The sequence below is a fragment of the Nerophis lumbriciformis genome, linkage group LG27 (genome assembly GCF_033978685.3).
Source record: "Nerophis lumbriciformis linkage group LG27, RoL_Nlum_v2.1, whole genome shotgun sequence".
Classification (NCBI taxonomy): Eukaryota; Metazoa; Chordata; class Actinopteri; order Syngnathiformes; family Syngnathidae; genus Nerophis; species Nerophis lumbriciformis.
Window position 1 is genome coordinate 34158669 of NC_084574.2, and position 17606 is coordinate 34176274.

The 17606-nt window shown below is 39.8% G+C and overlaps 1 protein-coding gene across 3 annotated transcripts in view; it reads left to right on the forward strand.

Moving 5' to 3' along the window:
• The window catches only part of LOC133624474 (testis-expressed protein 2-like), a 52827-nt gene that overhangs the window by 6352 nt on the left and 28869 nt on the right, over nucleotides 1-17606 (forward strand). For all 3 annotated transcript variants that reach the window (XM_061988050.2, XM_061988052.2, XM_061988051.2), the window contains one exon: nucleotides 15686-17204. In XM_061988050.2, coding sequence (XP_061844034.2) covers nucleotides 15711-17204 — 1494 coding nt within the window. In that variant the 5' untranslated portion in view covers nucleotides 15686-15710. The remainder of the gene's footprint in view (nucleotides 1-15685; nucleotides 17205-17606) is intronic.

The following is a 17606-nucleotide window of genomic DNA, read 5'->3' on the forward strand; positions in this document are numbered from 1 at the left end:
GTACTATACCGCCTGTAAAAAGTACTGGTCCCCCACCCGTCGTCGTCACGTCGTGTCAGTGTCATGCAGACGAGCATGTTCGGCAGTGCACAATCACGGAGTACTTACAACCAGACACGGTGTGTAGACAGAAAAGGGAGAACGGACACATTTTGGCTTAAAAACTAAAGATAGAGGTGAAGTTATGCCATTGAAACGCCCTCAGGAAAAGGTGCTTTAAGACATGACTAGCTAGCTATCTAGCGGCTAATGTCTGTCCGCAGTCAGCAGTGTTGTTTTTACATCAATATCACTAACCCTAGTCTCCGTGGAGACAAATCAAGTACATTTAATTCATGCATCGTCCCTGTAGAACGAGCGATAGCTATACAAGCTATACACCGCAGTCATGACAATGGATGAGTTAAAGAAGGTCTATAGTTGACACATTTTAGACAATAATTAATTATGTCAAACTCATTACCATTAAGTCGAACATCTTGACTTTGAACACACTATTCACGAGTGAATGAAGAGCATTCTTAGTCAATAGCCATACATGTCACACTAAGGGTGGCCGTATGTACAACGCTAACACTGTCATAAACATGTGCCATATAGTGAAACCACACTAAACAACAATGACAAACACATTTTAGGAGAATATTTGCACTGCAACACAACATAAACACTACATAATAAAATTCCCAGAATTTCCTGCAGCACCAACTCTTCCGGGACGCTACAATATAAACAAACGCCATTAGTGGATCTACACCTAACATCCACTGTAATGATACAAGTACAGGAGCGTATCTAGTCGATACTACTGTGATTACATCGATATTTTTTAGCATCTCAAATTCTTCTTTCGTTTTTTGAAAATGTATATTATGTTTATAAACTCAGGAAATACGTCCCTAGACACATGAGGACTTTGAATATGACCAATGTATGATCATATAACTACTTGGTATCGGATTGATACCCAAATGTGTGGTATCATCCAAAAATAATGCAAAGTATTAAACAACAGAAGAATAAGTGATTATTACATTTTAACAGAAGTGTAGATAGAACATGTTGAAACAGAAAATAAGCAGATATTAACAGCAAATGAACAAGTAGATTAATAATTCATTTTCTACCACTTGTCCTTAATAATTTTCACAAAATAATAGAATGATAAATGACATAATATGTTACTGCATATGTCAGCAGTTAAATTAGGAGCCATTGTTTCTTTATTTACTACTTAAAGACAGGTTGTCTTGGATGTTCACTATTTTATTTAAGGACAAACTTGCAATAGGAAACATGTTTAATGTACCCTAAGATCTGTTGTTGAAATAAAGCCAAAAATGAATTTTTTTGTGGTCCCCTTTATTTAGAAAAGTACCGAAATACATTTTGATACCAGTACCAAAATATTGGTATCGGGACAACACTAGTAGATGGATACATTAGCCCTAAACCTAGCTTCAATTTTGGGACTAAGGATAGGAGAAACTTATTTCACTCAAATATAGGCCAATGTTTCCCTTGAAACCAATCATGTAAAAGCCTTAATGTGTGCATGGTTTAAGTCAATAGCAGAAATGGGTTTTACAGGCTTGTCTGCAAGTAACCTGCTTTGCAAGAATACACTCCAGAAAAACCTACCAAACCCCCTACTGAGCTGCCACTGCTCACTTTCATGTAACAAGATGTTTGACTTTCTCATTTCGTCTTTTGGCCTTCAGTCTGTCCTTAGTCCTAAAGGGTCCCCATTATGCAAAACCAACTGTTGTTACCTATTTTTGTAGCCTCTGTTGTGTATTAGGGATTTGCTTAAGAAATCAAACTGTGGAGGCATGGCAGAGATTTTTATAAAATAATCTTGCCTTCTTTCATACTTTATACGTCAGCAGATTATCCAAACATTGTAGAAACGACCGATCCAACAATCAAAGCTCTTCTGTAAACCGTTACATAAAGTACCTTTACCGGGGGTCGGCAACCCAAAATGTTGAACGAGCAATATTGGACCAAAAATACAAAAAACACATCTGTTTGGAGCCGCAAAAAACGACCGGTAAATACCTTATATGAGTGTTATAATGAAGGCAACACATAATGTAAGTGTCTATATTAGCCTACTATCAAAATGTTTATTTGTCGCAGGCTGACGCAAATGTACGTTGACAGAAATGTTGAAATGTAATATTTATTCTCCACATTTTTTTACAAAATTGGAAAACATAAGTAAAATGCGGGCTTCTCAGAGTGTGAGATAACTCCTGGAAGTTACTGTCTTAGAATGGCCAAAGTTATAAATGTTTGTTTCCAAGTTAAAGGAAACAGCAGGCTGTCTTCTTCTAATGTATTTATTACAATCTTTGCAAGCTGTGTAACGTTTGCTGTGGTCTATAACTGTCAGAAATGCAGCCAATATTACACACAGATAATGTGTCATGAGACATGCAAATATAAATTAAATACACAGAGGACATAAGTAAAATAAATTTAGAGCTCAAATATGCCGACAAGAGATAATGATGCTAGCCTAAATAGCATGTTAGCATCGATTAACTTGCACTGACCAAATATGCCTGATTAGCACTCCCAACAAGTCAATAACATCAACAAAGCTCATTATTGTGCATTCACGCACAGCATAAAAAGTTTAGTGGACAAAATGAGACAAAGAAGGGGTGACATAAAAAACATTTTACTGTGGCAGCGTTGGAGAAAGTTGTACGTAAACAAACTATGGTGAGTTCAAGGACTGCCGTAATTAGTAGGACAAAACGGCGCTCGACAAATACTCTCATTAGTGAAGCATGTTTAATACAGTGGGATTTCTAACAATTGGGACGGTTTTTGTCATGTTTGTCCTCCTCCAGGAACCATAATAAAAGAAAAAAAAATGTTTCCCCCATTTTTTAAATTTTCATACATTTTTGAAAAAGCTCCAGGGAGCCACGAGGGCAAAATACGTCACACTCCTCTGAAATTCCAAATGGCTCGTTTGGATTAAATTTGGAAGAAGGCAAGATTGTTTTATAAATACCTCCGCCATGCCTCCATGGTTTTATTTGACATTTCTGGGTCTTATAGGGATCCCAAATACACATAAACAGGTTACAACAGATATTAAAAGTGGGTTTTGCATATTTGGGCCCCTTTAAGTAATATAACGATTATTGATTGCAGTGGATTGGATGACACAAAGGGTGTAATGGTACGCCATAGTTACGCTACGTATGTATCTCAGATTTTGGGGCACTGTTTGGTTAATGTTGGTATAGTAATGGAACAAAATACAAAACACAACCTTTTTTGCTTTAATTAATTAGGGCCCGCACGGCCCATTGCAAAAGGACTCCCACAGGGAGTCCTTATGCAATGGGACATAAGGACCTATTGAATTTCTAAGGTTTTATTATTATTATTATTATTATTATTCTTCCGCAACTTTGCGCACTACTTTGACCCCCTTAACATGCTTCAAAACTCACCAAATTTCACACACACATCAGTAATTCTTGGCAAAACTTTTTATCAAAAAACCAAACCTCAAAAATCAAAATTGCGCTCTAGCGCCCCCTAGGAAAAAAAAAAAACAGACTGCCTATAACTCCCACTAGGAAGGTCGGAGAGACATGAAACAAAAACCTCTATGTAGGTCTGACTTAGACCTAGTTCTCATAATTGTATGTCTTCGGGCTAAAATCAACAGGAAGTTGGCTATTCCCCCTTCAATACAAAAAACTACTAAAAACAGTCACTTTTGCCTCTTTGACCTGTAATTTGACCCCCTTAACATGCTTCAAAACTCACCAAACTGAACACACACATCAGGACTGGCTAAAACTGTGATCTAATGAAAAAACCGAACCCCAAATCCAAAAATTGTGCTCTACAGCAATTTTTTTATCAAACGGACAAAAAACTGCTCCTCGGAAGAAAAAAAAGACAAAACTGCCTGTAACTCCCACTGGGAAGGTCGGACAGACATGAAACAAAAACCTCTATGTAGGTCTCACTTACACCTACATTTCATAAATTGACAACCCCCACCAAAAATCAACAGGAAGTTTGCTATTCCCCCTTCAAAACAAAATTTTTGTAAAAACCGGTCACCTTCCTTCAAAATCTATCTCCTCTGAGGGCGTTTGTCGTTTTGCCTTCAAATTAACACAGGTGAGAGATACAACCCTTGTGATTAAAAGTATAGATGGGATTTGTAATACCTGCTCCGGTTTTGATTTTATGACCCTTCAAAGACCCGCTGCGCTGATGCTCCTGCGGTGCTGTTTTTTAAAGATGGCTGCTTAAAAGCAGGAAGCACTAACGTGCCCACACAATGCAGACAAGGTAGGTACACTAGACAAAAGTCTTGGGACACTTCAGACTAAAAGTAGACAAAAGTATTGGGACACTTAGGACTAGCACCTGCCAAATACGCGGGCCCGTCCAACGCTGCTTGCAGCTTTAATTGGTCTTGTTCTTTATATTTATTCTTCCGCCGCCTCTTTGAGCACTAATTTGACCCACTTAACATGCTTCAAAACTCACCAAATTTGACCCACACATCAGGACCTGCGAAAATAGCCTTTTTTATAACAAACGAACCTCAAAAATTAAAATTGCGCTCTAGCGCCCCCTATAAAAACAAAAAAAGTACACTGCCTGTAACTCCCACTAGGAAGGTCGGAAAAACATGAAACAAAAACCTCTATGTAGGTCTGACTTAGACCTACCTTTCATAATTGTACATTGTCGGGCTAAAATCTACAGGAAGTTGGCAATTCCCCCTTCAAGACAAAAAAGTACTAAAAACAGTCACTTTTGCCTCTTTGAGCTATAATTTGACCCCCTTAACATGCTTCAAAACTCACCAAACTTTACACACACATCAGGACTGGCTAAAACTGTGATCTAATGAAAAAACCTAACCCCAAATCTAAAAATTGTGCTCTACAGCAATTTTTTTATAAAACGGACAAAAAACTGCTCTTCGGAATAAATTAACTACAAAACTGCCTGTAACTCCCACTGGGAAGGTCGGAGAGACATGAAACAAATACCTCTATGTAGGTCTCACTTAGACCTACATTTCATAAATTGACAACCCCGCGCAAAAATCAACAGGATGTTTGCTATTCCCCCTTCAAAACAATTTTTTTGTTAAAACCGGTCACCTTCCTTCAAAAACTATCTCCTCTGAGCGCGTTTGTCGTTTCGCCTTCAAATTAACACAGCTGAGAGATACAACCCTTGTGATTAAAAGTATAGATGGGATTTGTAATACCTGCTCCGGTTTTGATTTTATGACCCTTCAAAGACCCGCTGCACTGATGCTCCTGCGGTGCTGTTTTTTCAAGATGGCTGCTTAAAAGCAGGAAGCACCAACGTGCCCACACAATGCAGACAAGGTAGGTACACTAGACAAAAGTCTTGGGACACTTCAGACTAAAAGTAGACAAAAGTATTGGGACACTTAGGACTAGCACCTGCCAAAGACGCGGGCCCGACCAACGCTGCTTGCAGCTTTAATTGTAAAATAAATTTAAAAAAACCCACTAACTGTAAAATTCCTAAATACTATACAAAAAAGAAAAGTAAATAATATACTCTAAATCCCCTTTATTTGCGGGAGTTATTTACCAAGACCACTAGGAGATTAATATAATTAGAATTTTGATTCACATGTGCGAGTTCTCATTTTTAAACATGGACAATCCTCCATATGCTGGATCATAAAACGCAGCACCGCCACTGCCTCCTCTCCTCTGTCAACAAACGGTAAAGTGTCTTTTACAACACATGAGTCAATAGAGACAAAAGTGAAAATTACGATGGAGGAAGTTCTGTGTTAAGGACACGGAAATGAATTAAAACCCCACGAGTAATTAAAAATGGGCGCGGAAACTCTGTTCCTTAATGGCACAGGTACCTACGTTATTTTTCCTCATATTTTTGGGATCTGTCGGTAAAGTCCCAAAAAGCAAAATGCAGTTTTTGCTGACAGGCAAAACAAGGAAAACATTTTGGTAGGAAAATAAGTTGTTCTTCTTAAACACAAAAAACGTTCTGTAAATGAACCAAAACCGTGGTCCAAAAACTGAGGTACGGACCTTACCTTGGGATACCTGTATCATTACAACCCAACCTTTATTCTTTCTATAAATGCCAAGAAGACACTCTGCCTTCCTGGTAAAGCACCTCTTTTCTGGTTTAGCATTGTGTTTCCAGTGCAGCGAAGTCAGTGGCACAGCCAAATGATTTCGTGAATTTGGTCCCTTATATCTATCCATGAAAGTGAGTAAAAATACATGTATCGTGGGGCCTATGCAGAATATCATCTTTAAAAGTGAGTGCTCTTGGCTGTCAGTCATGGTTGAATTAACCAAGCGCTCTGTTCTTTGAAAGGTAAACAGCTCCCCTTCTAAAAATGCAGTGAAACAGGTAGTAGCGGTTTAGTTTCACTTGGAATTGTTTGCCTGCTTGTTAAATGATCTGACAACTCAGGCATACTCTATGTAGGTGCATCTCAATAAACTTAAATATTTTGGAAGATGATTTTTTTTCATTTACCGTATTTTCCGCACTATTAGCCGCACCTAAAAACCACAAATTTACTCAAAAGCTGACAGTGCGGCTTATAACCCGGTGCGCTTTATATATGGATTAATATTAAGATTCATTTTCATAAAGTTTAGGTCTCGCAACTACGGTAAACAGCCGCCATCTTTTTTCCCCGTAAAAGAGGAAGCGCTTCTTCTTCTACGCAAGCAACCGCCAAGGGAAGCACCCGCCCCCATAGAAGAGGAAGCGCTTCTTCTTCTACTGTAAGCAACCACCCGCCCCCGTAGAAGAAGAAGAAGCGCGCGGATATTACGTTTCATTTCCTTTGTGTTTTTACATCTGTAAAGACCACAAAATGGCTCCTACTAAGCGACAGGTTTCCGGTTCATGAAAAGACGCAATCTCTCCATCCGCACACGGACTACTATTTCACAGCAACTGCCTAAAGACTTTCAAGAAAAGCTGGCTACTTTCCGTGCATATTGTAAAAACAAGATAGCTGAAAAAATGATCCGGCCAGAGAACATTATCAACATGGACGAGGTTCCACTGACTTTTTATATTCCTGTGAACCGCACTGTGGATACAACGGGAGCACGTACGGTGAATATTCGCACCACATGGAATGAGAAGTCATCCTTCACTGTGGTTCTAGCTTGCCATGCTAATGGCCAGAAACTTCCACCCATGGTGATATTCAAAAGGAAGACCTTGCCAAAAGAGACCTTTCCAGCCGGCGTCATCATAAAAGCTAACTCGAAGGGATGGATGGATGAAGAAAAGATGAGCGAGTGGTTAAGGGAAGTTTACGCGAAGAGGCCGGGTGGCTTTTTTCGCGCAGCTCCGTCCATGTTGATATACGACTCCATGCGCGCCCACATCACGCTGGTTTTTAATATATTATTAAAGTTTGACTGACCTATCTGACTGTTTTTTTGACATTCCCTTTAGCGCAGTTAGATGCGGCTTATAACACGGGGCGGCTTATAGGTGGACAAAGTTTTGAAATATGCCGTTCATTGAAGGCGCGGCTTATAACCCAGGGCGGCTTATGGTGCGGAAAATACGGGGTCTTGGCGGTAAATCCATTTTGTCCTATTAATTCCAGTTTTTTGTTAGAAAAAATCAATAATCAATGTCGTTCACACTTGCCCCGGCATACTTTTTGCCCCCAAGAGCTTCCGTAACTTCCGCCCTCCCCCTTACACATCAACAACATGGCTACTGCTAAGGCGAAGGAGAGCGAAAAGTTTGTTCCAAAGAAAAGAAAAGTGCCGTTCGTCGTTTGGACAAACGTGGAACAAGTTACTGCCCACCGCAAAGTTTGTTTTTAAAAAGGCTGCAGCACAACAAACTTATTACAGCATCTGAAAAAGAGGCATCCAGCCGAGTGGAGGCAAATGTAAATCATTGCGAGGCGAACAAGACCGTAACAACGAACAAAGTCATTAAAAAAAACAGCTTACTGTGGTGAAATCATTTACGAAAGGTACCATGTTTGATTAAAAAATAGCACAATGCAGAGCAATCGCTTTGAGATTTTCAGTTAATTTCATCATCTATTATTAGACCTAAAATGTTTTATTTCTTTTACTCTGTCTACATCGTCTGCTTGTATGTGTACCATATTTTAGTTGTACTTCGATTCAAGGATAGTCTGTTTTTGTCAAACCAACGCTATTATTTTTCAATGACTTTAGAAAATTAGAGATAAAGGGGAACTATATTTTTTGGGAAATTTTGCATATCGTTCACAATCATTATTAAGGACATGACGACGGATGCATTTTTTTAAAGCATTCTAAATATTAAATAAACGTGATGAGAAGTCCGCTTACAATGGAACCTATGAGAGCCACTCTATTCTATCTATAAAACCCTTAAAAAACATCCTAACACCTCTATTAAAGTTGTATATACATGATGTAAGTATATATCATGTATATATACATGAGATATACGTCAGCGATCCTGTTCTGTCTCCCTGTAATGTTTGTCTGATCTTGAATGGGATTGTGCTGAAAATGTTAATTTCCCCTCAGGGATTAATAAAGTATTTCTGATTCTGATTCTGATTCTGGTATATGTAATGTAGTAACAGGCACCTTTATAATAACATTTAATATTTATGTTTTTTGATAATTTTAAGCATACATTTCAAAAATGCATCACAATGTTTGCTTCTTTTTTTTTAACAACATCACTGATTACTGCTAAATGCACACTTAGAGAGCCAACAAACATAATAAACATCACTTACTGTGCAATGTATGCTGTCATAAGGATGCCGACGGTGAAGATGTTCATATATTCCCATTTAGATGAAGAGTGACTCATAATCCTCGCAAAAAAAGGGGGGTGGAACCAAGCGTCTTTTGTTTTGTTCTCGCCATATCTGGGTCTAAATTAACTGTCAAAGTGTACCAACTTGTCGGAATTTGTACTTGTTGTTGTTCTACCCAGGTGAGAGGCATGATTTATGATTTAGAATAAAGTTTGATGAGCAAGGAAACGAGGAAGCAGCTGATCATGTCAAAATAGGCACTCAAGCTTGTGATCACGGGGCCGATATAAATAGATTGTCTGCGTTAGCGCCTATAATAACAATATCACTAGTACTTGGTTAATATTAAAGTCGCGAAATATAAATGGAGTATTGTTAGTGGTTTTATATTGAGTGTGTCAAAACACACACACACAAAGTGCATACAAGCAATAACATCTTGGAGTGGAGGCATGGCAAAAAACTAAAATTCTACTGGTTAATAAAGAGTGTGCGTGAAGTACAATATGGAGGTATTTGGGCTTCAAAACTAACGATAAAGGTGACGCTTTAAACAAGGAAGCAACGCGCTTCAAATGTTGCTTTAAAACACGCCTCGCCAAATGTGGTGATTAGTATTACCACATTTGCTTCAAACTTAGGTAAACATTTAAATAATATGCACTCAGATTTGCACAAGGAGTTTAAAGAGTGACAGGTAATATAATGTAGTTACACCTGTCCTGCTGTTCGGTCCGGTGCAGACTGTAGTCGAGGAGCACAGGGCAGACGTTCCTTCTAGGGCGGCTGTTTTCCACCCTTAACTTTACCTAGCTATGGGTCTGCTAAGCTCTGTTTTCAGGTCAGAATGACGAGGCCGCCGATTCATGACAATCTGGTTGCTTTATTATTAGTTTTGCAGGACACAACCGGACCCGTTCATCACTGTACTGTGAAGTGCACGCGCTACCTCTCTCTCTCTCTCTCTCTCTCTTTACTCGCCAACTCACTCACTGACGTCACTCTTAAACACACATACACTACATTTATAGGTTACCAGCTCCTCTGTTGTGCACATGTAGGTACGTAGACACGCACACAGCCGCTTGGATTGATGCCAAATATTAGCAAACTTAAAACCCATCTAACGTCAACTAATGCAAGTGAAATGACTGAATTTTGTAACAAATTGCTACACTTTGTGTTTTGTCTTTAACAATGTGTGTTTATCCATAGTTTTGTTTTTAGTACTATGTACTAAAAATCTGTAAGCATACATATATGTGTATGCTTACAGATAAAACAAGTAGAATTAGCCATGCATTTTTCTACCGCTAGTCCCTCATAATTTTGACAAAAAAATAGAATGGAAAATGACACAATATGTTACTACATACATCAGCAGCCAAATTAGGAGCCTTTGTTTGCTTACTTACTAGTTAAAGAAAAGTTGTTGAGTATTCACTTAATGAATACCAAAATTGTTATTTGATCGTATTAAGAAACATATGTTTTTTTAATGTATCATAAGAATTTCTGTTAAAATAAAATAAAGGCAATAATGCATATCGAAAAATATCAAAATACATTTTGATACCGGTACCAAAATATTTGTATCGGGACAACCCTTATACGTACACATACGTACATATACATATATAAGATAGATCATGTCGACTTGGTCATTTGATAAGTAGCTCGCCTGCTGAAAAAGTGTGGGCTCGCCTGAGGAAGAAGCACTGAAGGACACATGTGATGCGTTACAAAATTTGATCTTGTCGTCACATAGCCTGCAGCTTGCAACACAAAAAACAAAATATGACTTGTCTTTAAAGGAAAAGATAGTTCATTATTTTCAAACTGAACATCATACTAGATTGATTTCTTATGGCTCTAATTTAAATGGCATGCCAAATTGTCAAGGACTACATTGTGTAGCTGAATATGGCTCCAGCACCCCCCGCAACCCCAAAAGGGACAAGCGGTAGAAAATGGATGGATGGATGGATGTTGAAGGGCTATGAATCTTTGGGCACTACACGATTCGATTTGATTCTTGGGGGTAATGATCCAATTCAAATTAAATTCTCGATTCAAACCGATCCTTGAATTAAAATCCATACTTTTTTAAATAACATTGGGTGCCAGTTCTATGATTCCTCCATAAAATAGACCACAGCTCTGATAATGTTTTTATATTACCTAAAATAATCTAGTTTTGTAAAATAAAATGATATGCAAACATTCAATAAAGTCAAATACAAATAAAGCAACAACAGTGGCGTGTCAAGACTTTTTTTCCATGAATGGCATTGGAGTGACGCCTAGTTCTGCAGGGTTGGCACGCATACAACAGTCAAAGTGTACCAAATATTACACAGTGTGCCTTTTAAAAGTATTTGGCAAAAACAAATATATCAACTGAACTGAGTAGAACTCAAATCAAAAGATGGTGGGACTGAAATCACATTCAAAACAGATGAATGCGCCTGTTTTTGTGTTGGCAGGTAAACACTTTAATAAAAGCATCAATGTTCAAGTCCTTAGCTTTTTTGGACTCAATGCTTAAGATTGAGTCCAACTATGTCAACCATAGTTGCAAGTAAATGATGTTTTATGAGTGTCGGTGCTGAAAAGCTCCGTTCACATGTAACACTGTTTACAGGAAGGGCTACAGCTATTTTACAAAGACTAAACAGTACATGGAACACTTCGAACACTCGACATCCATTGCATTCGGTCTCCCCTAGAGGGGGGGGGGGGGGTTTCCTTGCCCTTATGTGGGCTCTGTACCGAGGATGTCGTTGTGGCTTGTGCAGCCCTTTGAGACACTTGTGATTTAGGGCTATATAAATAAACATTGATTGATTGATTGATTCCTGATAAGGTTGTAAAACCACAGTCAGAGCCATTATGCTCTGACAGAAAATCATATCCACATCAATTTCAAAAGCGAAATATCACAGTTAAATATATTGTAAATAAATGACTTCCGTACGTTTAGTCAGTGAAGGACCACGGATGTCAGGAACCTGGCTGCTCATCATCAGTCATCATCAATCAAAAAAGAATGTCCGCTAGACGCATATGTGTGCGTCGATTAAGATTGCCCACCAATATGTGCGCCACTGCGCGCTGAATATAAAATTTCCCGACACCCGAATATAGGTGCGCTGAATCCAACGATTAAGCTTGCCCGTTAATATGTGCGCACACTGCGCGCCGTATAAGATTGCCTGAAACTACAATATGAAATATAAACCATAAAACTTTGAATATTAAGAGCAGTGGTCTCCAAACTACGGCCCGCGGGCCGGATCCGGCCCCCCAGCATCCAAAATCCGGCCCACGGGAAGTCCCAAGTTAAAAAAAGTGTTTTTATTTTTAATTTTTTTTTTTTAATCTTTCCTTTCTAATCCATTTATTACTGCTTGTTACTCTCGGTGTCTCCTAGCCGCTCAGACAAATCATATTGTCTAAAAATTAATTTTCCCATCGATAACGTGACAATGTTAAATGTCAAAACGGATTAAAAAGACAATGTATGTATATATATATATTAGAGATGCGCGGTTTGCGGACACAACCGCGGAGTCCGCGGATTATCCGCGGATCAGGCGGTTGAAATAAAAAAAAATTAGATTTTATCCGCGGGTCGGGTCGGGCGGTTGAAATAAAAAAAAATTAGATTTTAAATAGATTCAGGCGGGTGGCAGTTAAACCAATTCGGAAATATATATACATAGTTAAATGTTGTTACCCACATACGAAAAACAAGCAGGCACCTGCTGCATATGCCACAACAGAAGAAGAAGAAAAAAAGAGATGGACACTTTTACGGAGCGGAGAAGGGACGCCTCGCCGGGGTCCGGGACCGAGGCCCCTTCCCCCGAGAGGGCCCCACCGGGAGCCGTAGCTGAGGTGATCCGCGAGAAGGGCCCGACGCACGTCCAGGGTCACCACCGCGCCCACCGCACGACACCCCGCCTCGTCCGCCTTCGCCGCGGCCGGCGTCACGCGCAGCAGGTAAGCAGCTTACCTGCCCGCCACCCCTGTTGCCGGGGGCGCGTAACAGGGGTCACTCCGCGCGCAGTGCGCTCACGAAAGGGGTGGGGCTCACCCTGGTGAGCCGAGTGTAAGCAGAACTGGCGCTGCGGGATGAACCGAACGCCGGGTTAAGGCGCCCGATGCCGACGCTCATCAGACCCCAGAAAAGGTGTTGTTTGATATAGACAGCAGGACGGTGGCCATGGAAGTCGGAACCCGCTAAGGAGTGTGTAACAACCCACCTGCCGAATCAACTAGACCTGAAAATGGATGGCGCTGGAGCGTCGGGCCCATACCCGGCCGTCGCCGGCAGCGAGAGCCGCGAGGGCTAGGCCGCGACGAGTAGGATGGCCGCCGCGGTGCGCGCTGAAGCCTCGGGCGCGAGCCCGGGTGGAGCCGCCGCGGGTGCGAGGGACATCGCACCTCCACGCGCTTGGAGGTGCGCTCAGCGCGGCTCCCAGATGATTGCGCACTGGTGTGCGTCTGGGCCGTGACAGCGTGTCTCTGCTGCATTGGATCAGTCTCCTTTCTTTAACAGGCAAAAGCTTTATAACCTCACTAATGCCTTGCATCGTCTATATTAGATATATAACAACGGGCGGGTGCGGTGTTGATTAAATGTTAATTCGGGTGGATGCGGATGGTTGATGACTTTTGTGATGCGGTTGCGGATGAAATAATTGCCTATCCGCGCATCTCTAATATATATATATATATATATATATATATATATATACACAGCCCGGCCACATTTTTTTAAACCAATGCGGCCCACGAGTCAAAAAGTTTGGGGACCCCTGATTAAGAGTATGTAAACCTGTCCTACCTTGTTTACTTCCATGACAATCTCCAGGCTCCTACGTTTCAGAAATATCCATCCGTCCATCCATTTTCTATCAATGTCCCCATTGTCTTTCAAGCAACTAAAAGGCGTCAACTATCATGTCAGCTATCAGTGCTTTGCAAATATTACCCATCAGGCCTAACAAAAAAGTTAAATGGGTGTATTTTTAAATTCTGTATGTTACTATTTTACATTTTTATAATGACCACATAGTTCAGTGGGCAAGTGTTTTTGTATCACATATTTTAACTTTGTGTTTTTGATTAATTAGACTGAGTTTAAAAGATGTTCCAAATTAGTACCAAATATATAGAGTCTGTACATGTTCCTCTCATATAATATACATGGTCAGTAACAATTGCTGTGTTAAATTATTCTGCATTATACGCCAGATCACACTTTAAAAACAAAACTAAGAGCAATCCATGTATTTTAGACCAATGACCTGTTATAAGTAATTATTTGGCGTACCACTTGTTGGAGCCTAAGTGCAACACTTGCCCCACTTTAAAATAGCTTTTCTCAAATCTTACCGCCTCCTGAGTGGCGCGGCACCTAGGGTGGCCTATCAGACTCTTGGGGTGGTACGTGCCACTCCTGGCCACCCCCTAGACACGCCACTGGGCAACAAGAGAAGTATCTAACACTGCTCTTTTTTTAAAGTAAATCTGTACAGCAGATATGGGCATCTACATCAACCATATGATATGCCTGAATACAAATTGTTTTTTCTTTTGAATCGATTTTTGATTTTTTTTTTTATCGATTAAGGCTCGTTACAAATTAGAATTGTGATTCATTAAAAAAAAAAAAAAAAATGTATACCCTTTCTACGTTGTTATGGCAAAGATGCCAGATATGTAATATTCGTAGTTTCTCTTTGAGAAAAATTTAAAATGTCACCTTATTGTTTTCTCTCTTTGGTCTTCTTGAGAAATGAATTCAAATAAGATTCTATTTAAAAGGGAACTTATTATAAAATATATACTTTTTAATTGTTTTATAAACATATTTGGGTCTCTGGAAAGCCTAAATATAGCCCCTTGAGATGCAGCATCTCGGTCTCGGTCTACATAATCCATTGCAATACAAAAAAGCACAACATCAGGACCAACAGAATACAACGGCAATTTGGATTGAAAAAAAAAAAACATCCATCTCCATCTATCCATTTTTTACCGCATGTCCCTCTCGGGGTTGCGAGGGGGCTGAAGCCTATTACAGCTGCACTTGGGCACAGGTAGAATGACCACCATTCACACTCAGACTCACACACTGTGCCAAATATAGTGTTGTCAATCAGCCTACCCAGGTGCATGTCTTTGGAGGTGGGAGGAAGCCAGAGTACCCGGAGAGAACCCACACAGTCACATAAAAAAACAAACATAATCAGACGCAAAAACATATTGCACTTTAGTGGTAAAATACATTTGAAGGTACAAAAGAGTTAATGGACTTTAAGGAGGAAGGTTATTTCAATCGGATGGAAAGGGACAAACGGTAGAAAATGGACTAGATGGATGGGGCTTTGAACCTGAATGACCTGTGAACATATTAGCGAAAGCATCACAGTAAATATGCCAGAGTTAGCTATAGTATTACATTTTATCTGTTCTACAGCAGGCACCATTAAACAGACTATATATACTCATGGAATCAATTACTACTACTACTACTAATAATAATAATAATGATAATAGATTAAACATTCATTGTCAAACAGGTCAACATAAATACTCATTAACTAAGAGTGCAAGTTGTACCTTAGTACAAATCTGGTTTGTCGTTTACCACTGTTTTGTTTAGTTTTTTTGAATTTTGGGTATATAGACATACATAATGAGATTCTGATTGTATGATAACCTTAAGCAAAAATATCACAGAAGCAATTAACATTTTAGGGTTGTTAGATCCTCAAATACATGTTTTGTCATTTCTAGATGAACTCACTTTAATTTGATCTTTTGCTCTCATGACAGACATAAACAAAGTGGTAGGACTGCAATGACTCGCCAGCCCCCCAACCATGCAGACATCACTTACTCTACAGACAAAGAGCCCCCTATGTTGGCCCCCAAGCTCCAAGTCCAGAGATCAGATTCAAATCAGACAATTACTATTCACTTTTCAGCTGTTGGGAAGGAGGAAGAGGACGAGGAGGAAGAACTGTACACAACATCTGTCTCCTCCACATCTACCACTCAAGATGAATCAAATATTGTGACAGGCATTGAAGCAAGTGAGGAGATGTTTGAAGCAGCACAATTGAACTCTTCAGCCGAGGATGCACTAATACCCAAATTTCTTGGACATTCTCCACTCTCTACTTCTCTGGCAAACAGTTCAACGAAAACTTCATCACCACAAAAGGGCTCAAAGTCTAATTCAACACCAACTAAATCTTTGAGTTTTCCTCCTAACGACAAGTCTGTTTCAAATATGGTTAAATCCTTGTCCTCTGAAATTGAGTCGAAGAATGGAGGCCCTTCTTTTACTGCCCCCACAGTAAGACATAAACATCTAATGAAATCTCTGGTGAAATCCTTATCTTTAGACACACCTCAGGACTCATCCACACTCACCCGCCTTTCAGAGTCTCGCCTTAATCTGCAAATGTTCAAACAATTCAATCAGTCACGGTTGCAGACTGCTTCAGCTGCGGCATCAGCTGATGATTCAAAAACTGTTCCTACATCTCTATTTACCTCACCAGATTGCCGCAGCTTCTTTAGTGTCTCGGAGGTTGAAGCACGATTTGAAGACACTAAGCGCCGTCTGTCCGAGGCCATCTATGAACCACTTCAAATCCTGAGTAAGATCATTGATGAAAAGAGCAGTAGCAGCAGTCTTAGTAGACCAAAGGCTCTGTCTGCTAGTGCTTCTGAGCCTCATAACCTGACTTCTGCCATTGGCCCCCTGGAAAGCAACAACAACTACTGCATTAAGGAGGAAGATGGCAGTGATGTGGAGGGTGAAAGCCTAAATAGTGGAACCTCTGGCCTAGCTGAATCTCATGTGGCACTTCCTTTCGACACGAAGAGCCCAAATAAATCATCATCATTACCCATATCTTTGGACAATTGTTCCATGTCGGCTCTTGCTAAACAGGAGGATGATGAGTTTTGTATTTTGTACAGTGAGGATTTTGAAAGTTACACTGACACTGAACTAGGAACTGGTAAACAAACTAAAGTGCCTTTAAGTTGTAGTACTGAATCATGCGGCGAGATTGAATCAGAAAGTATTGTGCCAGCACCGAGTGTTCCACTCTATACTCTTTCCATCCTTACAATACTGGTTTATGGGTATTTTATATTGCCCTTGCCGGACTACATTGGAGGAATGCTGCTTGGAGTGGCATTTGGATTCTTTGTTGCCATTGGAGTTGTGTGGCTGACAGGACCAAAACCTTCTAACAGGTTACTCCGACTTTCCAAACATCATAAAAAACGGTGGAATCTTGCAAAGTTGGACATTGAAGAACCTGCAATCTTCAGGGTCAGTCAACCTTTATTTCTAATTCATTTATTTTCATGTGGTTTCAATTTATTATGCAATATGTTTTAGGCAAAATAGATTAATCTATTTACAGCAGTTATTTATTTAAAGCTCTCTCAAGTCTAAAGTCAAGTAACTTAGTGCATAGTAGTAATTTAAGTAAGCACCAAGATTATCCTTGTCAAGACCTTTACCCAAAATTGCGACACTCACTCGCAAAAATGTATACCGGTAATTTCAGCTGTGACATCAATGTGCCACCCCAGATTGAAACAATACATGCTGTTCAATGTTTCTCATGACTGATTATGGGGATTAATGCATAGCATGGGGATATCAGTATTTAATCCACTGATGATTTACTCTTTCCTCATTAAAACAGATGTACAAAGTCCAAAGTTG